Below are 16101 nucleotides of genomic sequence, written 5' to 3' on the forward strand. Positions count from 1 at the left end.
ATTGGAACAAGAAAAATAATGAATGATACTTTTAAGAGCTATCTAGAGAAGATGACTACGTTGATATATGAATATTAGACAATTATTCACAGAAAAACTTGCTGTAGGTAAGAAAAAACAGTCAATGAGAATCTTTTTAATTAAACCCATTGATCTTGTGCAGGCTGGCAGATACTATTTCTAATGGCCATCGTTTAGCAGTTTTGACATGTGCATGAAGTCACAGAGCCTCATTACATAATTAGGTTCACCACCTGAGGATACTGAGCTCGGAGTTTCCAGGCAGTGCATTTAATCTATCTCAGATCTCACCACCAAAATGTTTACATGTCTTACTTGCTTTGCATTAAGTGTGCTTCTTCCAGGCTTTAGAGAAGTTCAGTAGATAAATTTTATATTCATAGATTTTAGAGTTAAGAAACAATTATTTACATTAGTCATTGAATTCTATGTTAAAGCATCCATATATGGATCTTGAATTGTTAACATGTTTGTCCTACATCAATAAGCCTTGAGATTTTATTCAAGAATTCTATAAAAAGCTGGCAGCAGTACATGCCTATAACATTAGTTTGGGGGATTTAAAGAGAAATGAATACCTGGGTTTCATTTGCTAACCAGGTTCACCAAATTGGTGGGATCCAAAGTCAATGGGCCACTTTTTTAGTATGAAAGGAAATAGCAATACGAGAAGACAATTAATACCCTCTAGCGTCCACACACAAAAACATATAACTTCACACGCATGCACACATATACCCACCTAGACACGAAGCAGTGATTCTGGGTTATAAATATGAAGTCCATGTAAAGTATAGAAAATTGAACAAATATTTACACTTAGTGACAATTAATTTCTTAATGTATACTTTTGAAGTATTAGGGAGGAAGAATGATTGGAAACATGAGAGGATCAGGGAGTTTGTTGTGAAATTGTGTCTACTAGCAGTATTAGAAAGTGCACTGTAAGTCTCAACAACTGAGTGCTAAAACATGAGCTGAACAAGGGAAACAACAACAGATGTATCAAAGTGGGCAGGGGAAAGACCTGGAGGCCTCAACCTTAAACAAATATAAGTCATACTAAAAGTGGGAGACACAGTCTTACCCAGAGAGGAGCACACCAATGGGTTATCCTTGGCCTACTGAAAACATATATTAAGCCCTGGAAACATATATTCAAATAGAATTATGCCAACTAAGCAGATTGGATTTATGTATTATATATACATGGTCCCAAGAAACTCACTGGAGCAGCCATTTTAATATCAAGTAAAAGCAATTATCAAGAAAAAGTTATCAAAAAGGATAAAGGACACTTCATACTCATCAAAGGAAAAATCAACTAAGAAGAGCTATCAATTCTGAATATCTATGCTCCAAATGCAGGGGCATCCACATTCATAAAAGAAACTTTAATAAAGCTCAAAGCACACATTGCACCTCACACAATAATAGTGGGAAACTTCAACATCCCACTTTCATCAGTGGACAGATCATGGAAACACAAACTAACCAGAGACACATTGAAACTCACAGAAGTTATGAACCAAATGTATTTAACAGATATCTTTAGAACATTTCATCCTAAAACAAAAGAATATACCTCCTTAGCACCTCATGGTACCTTCTCCAAAATTGACCATATAGGCAGTCACAAAACAGGCCTCAAACAAGAAGATTGAAATAAGCCCATGTGTCCTATCAAATCACTATGAACTAAGTCTTGTCTTTAATAGTAACAAAAACAACAGAAAGCCTACATAAATGTGGAAACTGGACAATGTCAAACTCAGTGATAAATTGGTCAAGGAGGAAATAAAGAAATTAGAGACTTTTGAGAATTTAATGAAAATGAAGGCACAACATACCCAAACTTACAGGGCACAATGAAAGCAGTGCTAAGAAAACTCAGCTCTGAGTGCCTCCAAAAAGAAGCTGGAGTGAGCATACACTAGCAGCTTAACAGTACACCTGAAAGCTCTAAAACAAAACAAAACAAAAAAGCAAATACACCCAAGAGGAGTTGATGGCAGGAAATAATCAACCCCAAGACTAAAATCAACCAAGTAGAAACCAAAAGAACTATACAAAGCCAGGAGTTACTACAACAAAACCAGGAGCTGATCCTTTGAGAAAATCAACAAGATAGATAAACCCATAGCCAGAATAACCAGAAGGCATAGAGGTAGTATCCAAATTAACAAAATCAGAAATGAAAAAGGAGACCTAACAACAGAAACCAAGGAAATACAAAAAAAAAAAAAAAAAATCTCCAGATCGTACTACAAAAGCCTATACTCAACAAAACTGGAAAATCTTGATGAAATGGACAATTTTCTAGACAGATACCAAATACCAAAAATAAATCAGGAACAGATAAACAATCTAAATAGTCCCTTAACCCCTAAAGAAATAGAAGGAGTCACTAGAAGTCTTCCAACCAAAAAAAGCCCAGGACCAGATGGATTTAGTGCAGAATTCTATCAGACCTTCAAAGAAGACTTAATTCCAGTACTCTTCAAACTATTTCACAAAATAGAAACAGATGGAACACCACCCAATCCATTCTATAAAGCCATAGTTACCCTGCGTGTTCTCCCTAGGAGATGGAATGGTTTCTGTCTAATCAGGAACTTGGCACAGTTCCCTTTCATAGTGTTCTTCATAAGAGATTTTTTTCTACTTATATCATGTTTAATGTTCCAAATAGATTTTAAAAACTGTTTGAGTGCATTACTTTTAGCTCCAGAAGATATCATGAATATTTAAGAGGTATTTAACTATTATTATTAATTCTTTTGATGACTAAAAAAGAATAATAATATAAAAATAATGCATTTCTCTTTTTCACTATTAGTTTGTTCACACTGGCTATCCCTAACCCTATAGAAATACATAATATCCAGGAAAAGGCATTACATATCACCAGTTTCTGACAATGTCCTTCTACCTAAAATATTTTCTGTTCAAAAGTGTTTAGTGGGCAAGTGAGCTGGCTCAGTAGGTAAAGGTGTTTGCCACCCAGCTTAAGGACATGAATTCAATCCTGAGGATTTAAATGGCAGACGATGAGACAGATCCCTAACTTAAATTACAGCCTCCACCTGCACTCCATGGCATACAGAGAGGGGAGGGTTTGGGAGGAAGGAGAGAAAGGGGATGTTCAGTAATCTAGGGAACACAGAGGACTTAAGTATTTAAAAACCAACATCTCAAATGGTAGGATTTGCAAGTCTAGTCATTATTCTGTAATGTAAGAAGTAAAGATTTTTTTTACTTACAAAGACATTCGCAAACATTATATGATAGTAATGGCTTACTTTGATTTAGCACCTACCATGTTTTTCTGCAGATTTTTGCTTTTAAATTTAACTCTTACTAAAACACAAGGCAATAGCAGTTTGAGAAAGAGTGTTAATTATTTATAACCAACCCCAAGCTTCATTTGTCAATAAAACGTGCAGTTTACCAACTTACCACATCCAAAGATATAAAAACTCCATGGTTAACCTTCTTGGCAACTGTGTGAATTTCTTAATGACCCCTGTGTGTGTCCTTTGAGAGTTTCCTACAACTCATTTTGATTATATTCACCCCTTACCCAATTCTTTCCAGATATGCCCTCTCCCATACTCACCCAACCTTTTGTTGTACTTTGTTTTTTAAATTCTCAAGATCAATTAGTGCTCCCTTAATACTCTTAAGTGTCTGGCCTTCCAATGGAGCTTGTAGAGTTATTACATTCTCAGAGGAAACTGTCTCTCCCTTTCCTAGTGGCTGACAATTGCCAGTGGCTCTGGGTGATAGGTATGATTTCATGATCCACTCCTAACACCCTGCAGAGATTTAGTTCAGTTTTTACTTACACAGGTTTTAATCATATTGTTGCAATCACTGTGAGTTCCTATGTGCAGGTTCCCTGCTGTGTCCAAAAACACCTTTCCTTCTAGTCATCCACATGTCTCTGTATGTAACATGTCTCTGTATGTAATGTACATATGACATTACCACTGCCTCTGTGTGCATCTCTGTATTTACATATGAGGTCATACTCTTCCTTTGCATGTGACTATGTATGTACCTATGATGTCAGCTTCAGCTGTTGTTTCCCAGATGCTATTTAATTTTTATTGTTGTTGTACCATTCTCCAGCAACCCACAGGGTGGGTGGGTGACCAGCAACCCACAGGGACCTAGAAGTACAAGTAGATATAACCAAGCTTAGCTGTTTTTTGTTGTTTGTTTGGTTTGTTTTGCTTGTGATTTTTTTTTTTAAATATATGTACTGGGGATTGGACTCAAAACCCTCATTATTTCAAGGCAAACACTTACCTACATCTTTGCAAGATATTTATTAGCAAGCTTTTATGTCTAGATCCTTACTGTCATATCATCATGGCTCTGCCATTAAAGAGTTAATGAACAGTATGGTGTAAACAATATTTAACCTAACTTTGTATAAGTGACAGAATGCATCCACACACATGAACTTCTAACATCCAGTGAAATTATTAACGTAATTTACAGAGAATAAAAGACGCTGACTGAAAGCTTCATTAAATCATGTGCCAGACCACCTGGCGTGGTGGCACACGCCTTTAATCCCAGCACTTGGGAGGCAGAGGCAGGTGGATTTCTGAGTTCGAGGCCAGCCTGGTCTACAAAGTAAGTTCCAGGACAGCCAGAGATACACAGAGAAATCCTGTCTAGAAAACAAACAAACAAACAAAACAGAACAAAAACAAAAACAAAAATCATGTGCCTGATTCCAGACCAAACAACATGGATCTCTACCCAAAAACAAACATAATTTCCTAAGCCTTCACTATCATACTGGTTAAATGTCTACATTAAGGGAGGTGCACAGCTTAGTTGGTACCTATGATACTATGATACATAGTGTATCCTGCAAACATGAGCAATGAATGATAACTATTACAGAACATGTATCAGAGACTGAAAAATGACCATTTAGACAATGCTCAAATCTAAATTAAAGTGTGTGTTTGATCAGCTTGAGAGATGGCTCAGCAGTTAATAACTTATAATGTTTTTTCAGAATACCCAAGTTTAGTTACCAGTATCATGCCAGGTAGCTCACTATTAATTATAACTCCAGCCCTAGGGGCATACTACCCCTCTAGCCTTCATGGACACAAACATACATACATACATACACACACATATACATTTCCATATAACCATACACACACAAATACATTAACTTAAACATGAAAATCATCTGCTGAAGCAGTTCTAAGGCATAATATATTTAAAATGCCTTCAAAATAAATCCTAAATTACACTGTATGAAATATAAAAATAAATCATTTTACTTACCATTTTGTAGTTACCAGACCATCAAAGATCATTGAAAATTTTAATTAGCCTTCATATTTTACCTTACATACATGACATGTAAAATGTCTTCCCTCTATAAAATTTTATGAAGAAATCAAAACAAATTCCTGTGGATATTTGGATAAAAGACTTCCAAAATATACAATAAAGCAAAAGAAATGATTTTGCCTGTAACATGAAGAGTTAAAGTCAAATAGAATCTCAGTGTTGCAGGAATTATAGCATGCAGTGGCCAATAATTCCCTTGAAGCCTGAAAGGATTTTGACACAGGCAAAACACTCAGCATCCTTAAAACCTTGTTCAAATGTTATCCTTAATGTTGATACCTCCCATGGCCTCTCTGGATAAGTACAATTTCAGTTTCACTCCAACACATTGATTTTCTTGTTCTACTACATAGCATATGTCATACTTTAGCATATGTGGACATATATCATATAAATATATTTTTATATGTATACTTAAAAGTATACATATAAATATACAAGCATTTATTTGTATACAATACATTATTATATGTGATGACTTATTAGCTTCAAATGTAAGCTCTAAAGGGGTAATTTTAGTCTGCTGTGCTCATTGTAATTTTTATATGCAGCAATTTATTAACCACCTATTTTATGTTCAGTAAATATTCCTTTACACAAAGAATAGGAAAGGAAGAAAATGAAAAGGATAGAAGAGGTAAAAAGGATGAAAAACTGGGTAGAGGAAACTGGTTTGCACCTAACTTCTGCAAGAAAACATCACTGGCAGCCTCCAGTGTTATTCTGTGTACTAATTAATCCCCCTGGGTATGAACAGAGCTGGAGGACAGTCATTCCGGAAAGAAAAGAAATATGGAAGTAAATCTCATGAGGGTCAGAAAGAGATGCAATATAAGCCATCATCCAGAACTGCCTCCTCAGTTAGCATTGTTTTATGTGATTGGCGCTATTAAGGCAGCTTTAAGGCCACAAGTCTGTAGACACATTTTGAGGAGAGAGGGTGAGGCACCCTGAGATGTCTAGGATGAAAAGGGATCAGCAGAGTTGGATGTACTTGTGAGTTTCCCAATGATGACCTTTTATATTTTCCAATATATTTTTGTGGATAAAGGCTGAGAATAAAGAGAGAATATGTATTATTACAATACTGCCCATTTTGTTCATATGGCTATTATCATATTTTACCTTAGTAAAAGTGGGTTTTATTGGTATTTGAAAGTTTGTTTAAACATTGGAAAGCTACTAACTAAAATAAGAACATTTTCTTTCTGGTGAATGAATGATAACAATAAAAAATTAATAAAACGTTTTTTGAAGAATTTTCTTAAACAAAAACAGTAACTAAAGACGTGTAGAGATATAACAAATATATTCAATTCATTTTGGGATAGGTAACTTTAGCTGAATGAGAATGAAGGTATCTATAATCATCAATAGGAAGAAATTCTGAGACTCACCTAGAACTTTGCTGTAGTATGAATTCCATTCTCCCCAGTAGGTCTTAAATATATAGTCTTGCAGAGAATAGGAAATGATATTCTTAACCCTTTCACCAAAAGACATCTGGTCACTGAGCTCTGACAGGGCTGCAGGTACGTACGAGATGGGGGCAGGAATTTTCCCACAATGCCTCTCTACTGTAAAGGCTGGAGAGAAGCGTAGTGTATACACAAAGGGAATCCCCAATTTCAGAGCCACCAGCTCTCCACACATGGTTACTGGGTCAGCTAGTAACACATCGAAGCCACCTTTTTGCAGTCTTTCCATTACAGTGGGATTGTTTAGTACACCATCACACATTTGCTTATTGGTTGTGTAGAAAGTAGCAAGTAACTTTCCTAGTTCTTTGTAGAAAGTCCACATTGTGAGAGGCGTTGGCCTGTGGTCCAGCCACAGGGCTATCATATGCTCAATTATTTCATCTATCTTGCTTTTTGTGTAGGAAACCGGAATCTCTTCAAAATTTATAAAGGCATCAGGTCTGGAGTTGATAAATAAAGTTTCTGATGGAGCCAGTACAGTCACACTGTGATTTCTTTGAACCAACTCCTCAAGAAGAATCTTAATATTTAGCCAATGGCTGCCATCTGTAGGCCAAACTACCACATTCCCGCTGAGAACAATTTCAGCCAGAGCCAAATGAAAAATAAGCAGCTGTAAAACCTTCTTGATCATGGCGACATCCACTATGAATGACTGGCTAATTTTAAGATGAAAAAGAAAAATTCAATGTATTTAGGTAGATTTCAGGTAAAATAACCTTGAATATGATAGGCTAGTAACACCCATTCATAGGCCCATATTATATAAGTTAAGAAGGAACTTATAAACTTCATATGCATCAACATGATTGTAGTTTGGGTAGAAATCTAGTCTGAATATAATGAATAGAACCTATGAGAGGTGTGTGTCTTAGTCAGGGTTTTACTGCTGTGAACAGACACCATGACTAAGACAAGTCTTATAAAAAACAACATTTAATTGGGGCTGGCTTACAAGGTCAGAGGTTCAGTCCATTATCATCAAGGTGGGATGTATGATAATGGCAGTATCCAGGCAGGCATGGCTCAGGCAGAGCTGAGAGTTACATGTCTTCATCCAAAGGCTACTAGTGGAAGATTGACTTCCAGGCAACTAGGGTGAGAGTGTTAAGCACACACTCACAGTGACACACCTACTCCAACCAGGTCACACCTCCAAATGGTGCCACTCCCTGGTCCAAGAATATACAAACACCACATTCCACTCCCTGGCCCTCATAGACTTGTTCAAACACATGAGTCTAGGGGGCGGGGGCATTCTTAAACATAGCATAATGCAAAATGCATTTAGTCCAACTTTCAAAATCCTCATAGTCTATAGCAGTCTCAGCAATGTTAAAAGTCCAAAATTCAAGGTCACTGAACTGTAATCACCAAAGAAAGACAGGAAGCCAACAGGGCAAATTCCCAACTCTGCATCTCCATGGCTAATGTCAAGGTGGTCTTCAGATCTCCACTCCTTTTTCACCTTTGTTGACTGCAACAAACTGCTTTCTCCTGGGCTGGTTCCACTCCCTGTTAGCAGCTTTCCTCAGCATGTATCCCATGGCTCTGGCATCTTTAACATCTTTGAGTCTCCAAAGCAATTTCAATGGTAACAGCTTCTTGTTTCAGTATCTAGGGTTCCACTTGATCTTTTGGCCTCCTCCCAATGGCTGACATCACTTCTGCAGCTCTGCACTCTGTAGCACTCTAAGCTCAGGTTGATCCACTCCACTATGGCTGCTGTTCTTGGTGATCATCGCATGGTACTGACATCTCCAATACAGTGGGGTGTTCCACTCCAACTGGGCTTCACCTATAGCCTCTCATAGGCTCTCTTCATGATGCTAAGCCTCAAATCCTTTGCACAACCCCTTCAGTCCTGGGCCAAAAACTACAGCTGAGGCTACACCTTCTCCAGTGGCCTTGCATTACCTCTCACAGTGCCAAGTTTTTCATGACACCTTCATGCCTTCAAAACCTGGTGATTCTTACACATTACCAAGTCCAGCGGCAGCACAAGGTACAACCTTGGCTATCTCTGGAACACAACTTCTTTGTGCTCCCAGAAAACAATTCCCAGAAGATTTCACCTCAGTGATGCTGGTCTCTTCTTAATCATTGCTAATTTCTTAGCTCCACCTAACCAGCATCAATTGTCCCAGTAGTTCCTTTCATTCTTAACTCTAGAGCCAGAGTCACATGGCTGAAGCTGCAGAGTTCTGCTGCTTGCAAGAACTAGAACATGATCCTCTTGTACTATTACATTATCACTGACTTTATGTTTTCCAAATCCTTCACTGTCTAAGGTTGGCTATCCTGGATCTTGCTCTGTAGATTGACTTTGAATGCAGAGATCGGCATGTCTGTCTCCTGAGACTAAAGGTATGTACCACCATGCCTGGATCTAATTTAGCTGGGAAGGATCTTGCCCCAAGGTCCCATTCTCTTAATCTGTTATCTCCTAGAAAACAGGATTTTGCTCTATTTCACTTCCTGGTACCCCTTTAATAATCGAACCATATATTTTATATTTTTTCCTTTATAAGCTTGCTATGCTTGTTCAAACTTCTCTTCATAAGACTTAACCAGAGAACAAAGTCACTGCTGGGCTTTTTTGAAACTTCCTTTGTCAATACAATTAATTTGAGTCTCTTCACCTTAGCCTCAGGCAGACTTTTCAGACAAGGCAAAAAGTAGCTACATTCTTCACCAAAATACCACAAAAACAATCTTTATGCCACATACTGAAATTCTTCTCCTTTGAAATCTTTTGGGCCAGGTCAACACAGTTCAAATTACTCCCAGCAACAAAATCTTCCATATTCCTACTAGGATAACCTATTAAACCCCATTTAAAGCATTTCACTGTGTTCCAAGTTCAAAGTCCCAAAATCCATATTCTTTCAAATAATAGCATGGTCAGGCTTATCACAGCAATACCCCAGTCCCTGGTACCAACTTCTGTCTTAGTCAGGGTTTTACTGCTGTGAGTAGACACCATGACCAAGGCAAGTCTTATAAAAAAATAACATTTAATTGGGGCTGGCTTACAGGGTCAGAGGTTCAGTCCATTATCATCATGGTGGGATATATGATAATGGCAGTATCCAGGCAGGCATGGCACAGGCAGAGCTGAGAGTTACATGTCTTCATCCAAAGGCTGCTAGTGGAAGATTGACTTCCAGGCAACTAGGGTGAGAGTGTTAAGCACACACTCACAGTGACACACCTACTCCAACCAGGTCACACCTCCAAATGGTGCCACTCCCTGGTCCAAGAATATACAAACCATCACAGTGTTGTTGTGTCTTCTGTGACACCAGATCCACTTTGGAAAATTATATATGTCCTCATTATAAGGCATTTTTGTAGGTATTGTCTTATTAGACCCTCCTCCAACACTGTGTGTAAGATGTTATCTCTTGCATTTCATTGAGAACTACAGTAGAGTTTTGTTGCATATCCTAAAACTAATATGCAAAGTTGTTCAGCTGGGATTATATTTTCAAATTTATTTGGCCCACTGCTGAACTGGCATGATCATTCACATTTAGTAAGAAAACGGAAAATAACTTCCACACATTGTAGATTTCCATGAGTCACTCACTACTTTTATAAGTTTTAGATTGACTGGATTGTGGAGTACATTGATATACATTATAAAGAGGATGGCCTTTTTATTCTGAGTGATTGATTCATCTTTCTTCCTGCTTCCTTGTTATAGTCAATTCTCATTTTATGCCATCTTTTAAAACAATTCAGAACACAGCTCCTAGAAGGCTGTTGAAATAGGGTCTGTTTTACATGATTTGTTTGAAAACTACGCAAGAGGAACCCAGGAGTACAGTAAGCCCCAACCAAAACCACTATATCATTTGAAGGTTTTGAGATGCTGGAGAAATGTCTAGGTTACCTTGGTCTCACTTTTCTTTGGTGTAAATGAAAGGCAGCCAAACTAAGATTGGATTGGTTTGTAAATTTGCCCTTCTCTGCAGAGCCTGTTTCCCTCAGAACACTGGCATAATATTCTTAATAGTTTTACAGATTTGTCCAGGGTTAGGAGATTAAAAAGTGTGGTGATTAAGTTAGTGATCTAGCTTTAAACAAGGGTGAACAGGTGCTTAGAGATACCACCTGCAGTTCTGAACATTTCTAAAGTGAGCAAAGGCAATTACAAAATGAAGGACTCCATAAGTTAAGCCGTGAGAAAAAATAGAATGATAAAAAGGATAAAAAGCAAAGTTAAAGAATGGACACTCAGAATCAGTTACTCCTGAAGCAGTTCCGGGCCCTTCCCTAACCAAGGGATCAGGAACAGAGTGCAAGGGAAACTTGGGGAAAATATCAGAATTATCATTTTTTATTGGATATTTTCTTTATTTACATTTCACATGTTATGCCTTTTCCTGGTTTCCTTCCATCCCATAAACACCCTATCACATCTTCCCTCCCCCTGCTTCTGTGAGGGTGTGCCTCCACCCACCCACCCACTCCCACCTCCCTACCCTCTCCCCTACACTGGGGTATCTATCAATCCTTCATAGGACCAAGGACCTCTCCTCCCATTGATGCCTGACAAGGTCATCCTCTGCTACATATGCAGCTGGAGGCATGTGTACTACTTTGTTGATGGCAGAATTGTCAATTTTATAGTCTCTGAGGAGACACCTCCAACTTGGAGAGAACTGTCATGCTTTTGCAACCAGTTTAGCTTCAAAACAAAGAAGACAGAGCATGTCAAATTTCTGGCCGTATGGATGTAATCTGCCACGCCTCTAAAATGCTTGGAAGTTTAAAACAGGGAATTTTCAAAGACTCGGGAGATCCCTGCTAGACAATAGATAATTGTATTACTCTGTGATGAAGAAATGTTGCTTTTGGTTAACAGTGGAAGCAGACATTTTTTTTTTAAGACATCATATATGGGTGGTAAAGAGTTTATATTCATGAGTGTTGCTTTGGGCATCTGACATATTTGTTCCCTAATTCCAGGTACTCCCAAAATATTTAACAATATTGCATATTCAAAACATGGAAGTACATTCAATTTGTGGAGGCTTGCAAGTATTAACTTACAAACTTAAATTTCCACAAATGGCAAAAGAAGAGCACATCAAATCTATCTGACTTAATAATGAAAGTGGCATTTGGCAGATAAAATTATTTATTTTCTAAAATTAATTTCTAATAATTTATTTTACATTAATTATTTAGTCTCCATGAGTACCTGGTTTAAATAAACCTCTGAATATAACATTTAGTTAAATAGCTTATTATTATTTCAAATTTCTTAGGTAATTTATATATGTATTATATAATTATGTATAGTCTATAACCCTAAATAAATAAAAGATATTTCTTTAAATTCTTGCTTGTTTTTTGTGCTGGTCAGAGCATAAAACTTATAATAGTGTATAATGGATTTTCTATGCTCTGTTGTCATGAATTATATATCATTTCTTTTAAAAATATTACACAGTTTTGGCAGTGCTTTAGAAAATATTATAAAAATAAAAATTACCTGCTTTAAGTTTAAGCAATCATACTTGAAATGTGTAGATGCTTTTTCTTATTTTCAGCTAGAAACTGTTCACAGAAGATGCTTAGAGTCAGAAAAATATCCCAGACAACAACCCTTTGACATCAGAGAGCCACAGAGTGCTATACCTTAAGGAATAATGGATAACATAGTAACAACACAAGCAATTAAACTCCATGTAGCAAATCAGGTTAGGCAAAAAACAGAATTACAAATTAAAAAAATGAAACAATGACTACTAATGTTCAAATAACAGATAGAAATTATGTTAAATAACATACATTTCTATCATAAATTTAAATTGGAAGAAACAATTCTGGTATCTGGTATAGTAAGCAATACCTACAGTGTGGTTCTTTTTGCTTAGGATTATTTTAGCAATTCAGGTCTTCTCTGATTTCATATAAATTTTAGTTTTGTTTCTTTCTGTTTCTGAGTATAATTTAATGGGAATTTGATTAGAATTGCGTTGAATCAGTAATTTCCTTTTGATATTATGGTCTTTTACACAATATTAATTCTGCTAATCCACAGCATAGGGAGTCTTTTCATCTTCTAATGTCTTCCTTGATCACTTTCTTTAGATATTCAAAGTTTTCATTGAAGAGTTCTTTCAGTTCCTAGGTTAAGTTGTATTTTTGAACCTACTATGAACTGTAGTTTTCCCATGATTCTTTTCCCAGCATGCTTGCTATCAGTATATACTGTACACTATATGATATAAGGCTTATACTTATTTTCATAACTTGATTTTTAATGCTGAAATTCCTGATTATTTTTATGTTTTCTGATGGAATTTTTAGGACATTTTATTTATTATAATACCTGCAAATAGGGAGAAAATTGCTTGTTTTTCTACTTGTATCCTTTTAATTTTCTTCCTCTGTCTTATTGCTCAAGCTAGCTCTTCAAACACAGCATTGAAAAGAAGTAGCGATAGTGGACAGGCCTGTATCTATTCTGATTTTATTGAGTTTTTTTTCCATTTATATTGTTGTTGGCCATGGATTTATTATGCTGAGATACTCCAACTTCAACTGATACTACTGCAATGCAATCTACCACCAAGGCTCAGTGAAAATCGCGGTGGTGGGGGGGTGGGGGAAGGTTGTCGGACAGAGTTTGAGGACACCTGTTGCTACACACTGTCCTCTAAGCACAACAGAAAAGGTGTACCCATGAAATCTCAACAATATAGTGCCTAAAAAAGAACAGAATAATGACAACATGAACTGACATGCCAATATAGACAGGAAGAATTCTTTATGGTCTTGTTCCAGATGAAGACATGGTCAATAGCTCCTAAGAGAGGGAGAACTAGTTTCCTTCAATGAGGATCTCTTGCCGTGGTTTGCAAATCCCAAGTATTGAGCTCTGGACACATGCACATATAAGCAAAGCTAAATAAATCCATCAACTTTATGTATACTTAAACACATATATGTGCATATACATATAATAATAATGACAGAGAGATCATTAATTTGGAGAAGAGCCAGGGTCAGAAGGAGTTGAAGGACAGGAGAGAGATGGAGATGATTCAGATGCAATAATAGCATATAAAGTTATCAAAAATAAATTAGAACAAAAGTCTAAACCATAGAAGGCACAGGACCCTTTAATTTGAATACTATTTTAAGTGATTACTATATAACTTTATGTTAACCTGCCTGATTTTTTTAAACCTTAATACTTTCATCTATAATAATGATTTTTGTGCCCTGAAGTGGAGTAAATTAGTTACAAAGATATGCAACAAAGACAAAAATCTATATGAAGACTTTGCTATAGCTCCAAGGAACTGGATAATTTAGTTGTTGCTAGCTATGATTACTATACAAATCAATGAGGGTTAATGAAAGTGTCACGACGGGGGAAAGGGTAATTTTGACATGGTGAGATACAAATCCTAGCAATTAATAGAGATTAAGGATTCATGTTGTGGTTTTCATCACATTCTTCCACAGAGAAGTAATATCTGGGAAATTTGGCACATTTATTTTCTCAGCTGTGACAATTTGAGACCTGGATGCATTTGGAGCCATTACAAAACTTCAATTAGAGCAGGGGACTAAAAGCAGATCATAAATGCATGTGATCATCTGGAAAAATTTCAAGCCCACTGCCTGCATCATTTTCATTACTATTTACTAAAATAAGTTACTTATGCCAGTATGCTAGTATTTTTAATTCTTACCTGTACTTTTAAAACCAAGTGTCCATGTCCCTCAGATCAACAGATTACTAGTCTGGGTAAAAACCACAAACTTATATAGACATTCTGAGTCAGAATAGAGGTAATTCATTTAGCAACACAATGCTGTATATCAAGATCACAGTAAAGAACATCTATATAAAACCTCATTATTTTCTCATGAACAAACTGTTAAGAAAGATTAGTTTCTCCTTCCTCGAGTCTAGAATTGTGTGATTCTATAATTAGCACTAATTTAAAAGCAAAGAACAATCGTCTTTGTATTCTGAAATTTCATCCTGGAAAAGGTTACATGACAAATGATCTCACAGGTATAAAAGGTCTATAGGGATTTGGGGAATTATGATGGTAAAATAATTTTATTAATAAGAGTTATAGTGTGAAGATGACACAATCCAAACAACCCAGAGAACTGTCTAGTACATCTTTCTCTTGCATTAAGTGTGATGTTGCACAGATTATGATTCCTTGTTTACTACAGGTGTGAAGACATAATTGAGCTTTGATCACCTTTAGAGCTTCATTTCTCTAAGAACTCTCTATCTCTATTTTTTTCATCTCTCTTTGTCCTTTTCTTTTTTTTTCTCTTCGTCCTTTTTAAGCACTCATTTTGACTGTACTATGTGGTCCATTTCCTTGAGTCTTCATAGCTTCCCAATATAGACGCCAGACCTATCCTTGTTTTCTCTAACAGGCAGAAGGACTAAGTTGTCATATACATGCTGAAATAAATCATCAGTTTATGAACCATGGAACAAAGGTTAACAAAGAAGGAGAAATTGACACCTATAGTTAGCACAGAATAAAGAGTTAAAATTGACACCACAGTTTTCAATTATGCTCATCGACTTTTGGATATGAGTAAAAGATATTCACATTCAAAAATCATTTGTGAATATTTACTCTGATAAATAGGTATCCATTTACAAGTATTTTATATTAGATATTTGAAAGAACTCAGGGTTCAAGGTATGGTTACCAACAAACCTCCAGTTCTCTTTCTGAAGTTCTTATGAACCATCGGTTTGCTTTATTCATTTTATCATTTTCAAAAGATACTTGATGTCATTCAATTCTTTCATTCATTAGCTACTAAGCATTGCTAGGCCACACAAGAACTAACTGGAAAACACTGTCACTTCTCTACTTGGACACAATGATGTTCATTACTAATGGAGATAAATGAAAACACAAACTTGAACTTGATGTTCCAAAATAGATAATAAACTTCAGAACTTAGCAACAGGACATATATTTCATCAAATGTGATATTCATTCCTTGTTTGTCTCATCCTCGTTGATAAGAGTTTTATCTGGTACATTATACCAGACAGCAGAATAAAATATTGATATTTAGCATCTGCCACCTATGAAATGCATCACTATCATGTAGTTTGAAAGTATTTTGGGTACATTCAAAGATGTTCATACCCTGTAAAACCATTGCATGATTTTAAATCATTTGTTTC

General features: G+C 36.3%; 1 protein-coding gene across 5 annotated transcripts in view; it reads right to left on the minus strand.

Annotated features, from left to right (window-relative positions):
• Window positions 1-16101, minus strand: part of LOC110294338 (UDP-glucuronosyltransferase 2A1) — a 32632-nt gene that overhangs the window by 10167 nt on the left and 6364 nt on the right. The window contains exons 1-2 of one of the 5 annotated variants that reach the window (XM_021162496.2): window positions 14615-14663; window positions 6810-7552 (exon numbers count right to left, since the gene is read on the minus strand). The exons of 1 other annotated variant lie outside the window; for it this stretch is intronic. In XM_021162496.2, the coding sequence (XP_021018155.1) occupies window positions 6810-7527 (718 nt within the window). In that variant the 5' untranslated portion in view covers window positions 7528-7552; window positions 14615-14663. Of the gene's footprint in view, window positions 1-6809; window positions 7553-12399; window positions 12524-14614; window positions 14664-16101 lie in introns of those variants that run through there. 3 more of the 5 variants (XM_085836821.1, XM_085836823.1, XM_085836822.1) reach the window with 3 other exon arrangements.

Source organism: Mus caroli, unplaced genomic scaffold, assembly GCF_978045245.1.
Source record: "Mus caroli unplaced genomic scaffold, Mus_caroli_1 scaffold_4, whole genome shotgun sequence".
Taxonomy (NCBI): Eukaryota; Metazoa; Chordata; class Mammalia; order Rodentia; family Muridae; genus Mus; species Mus caroli.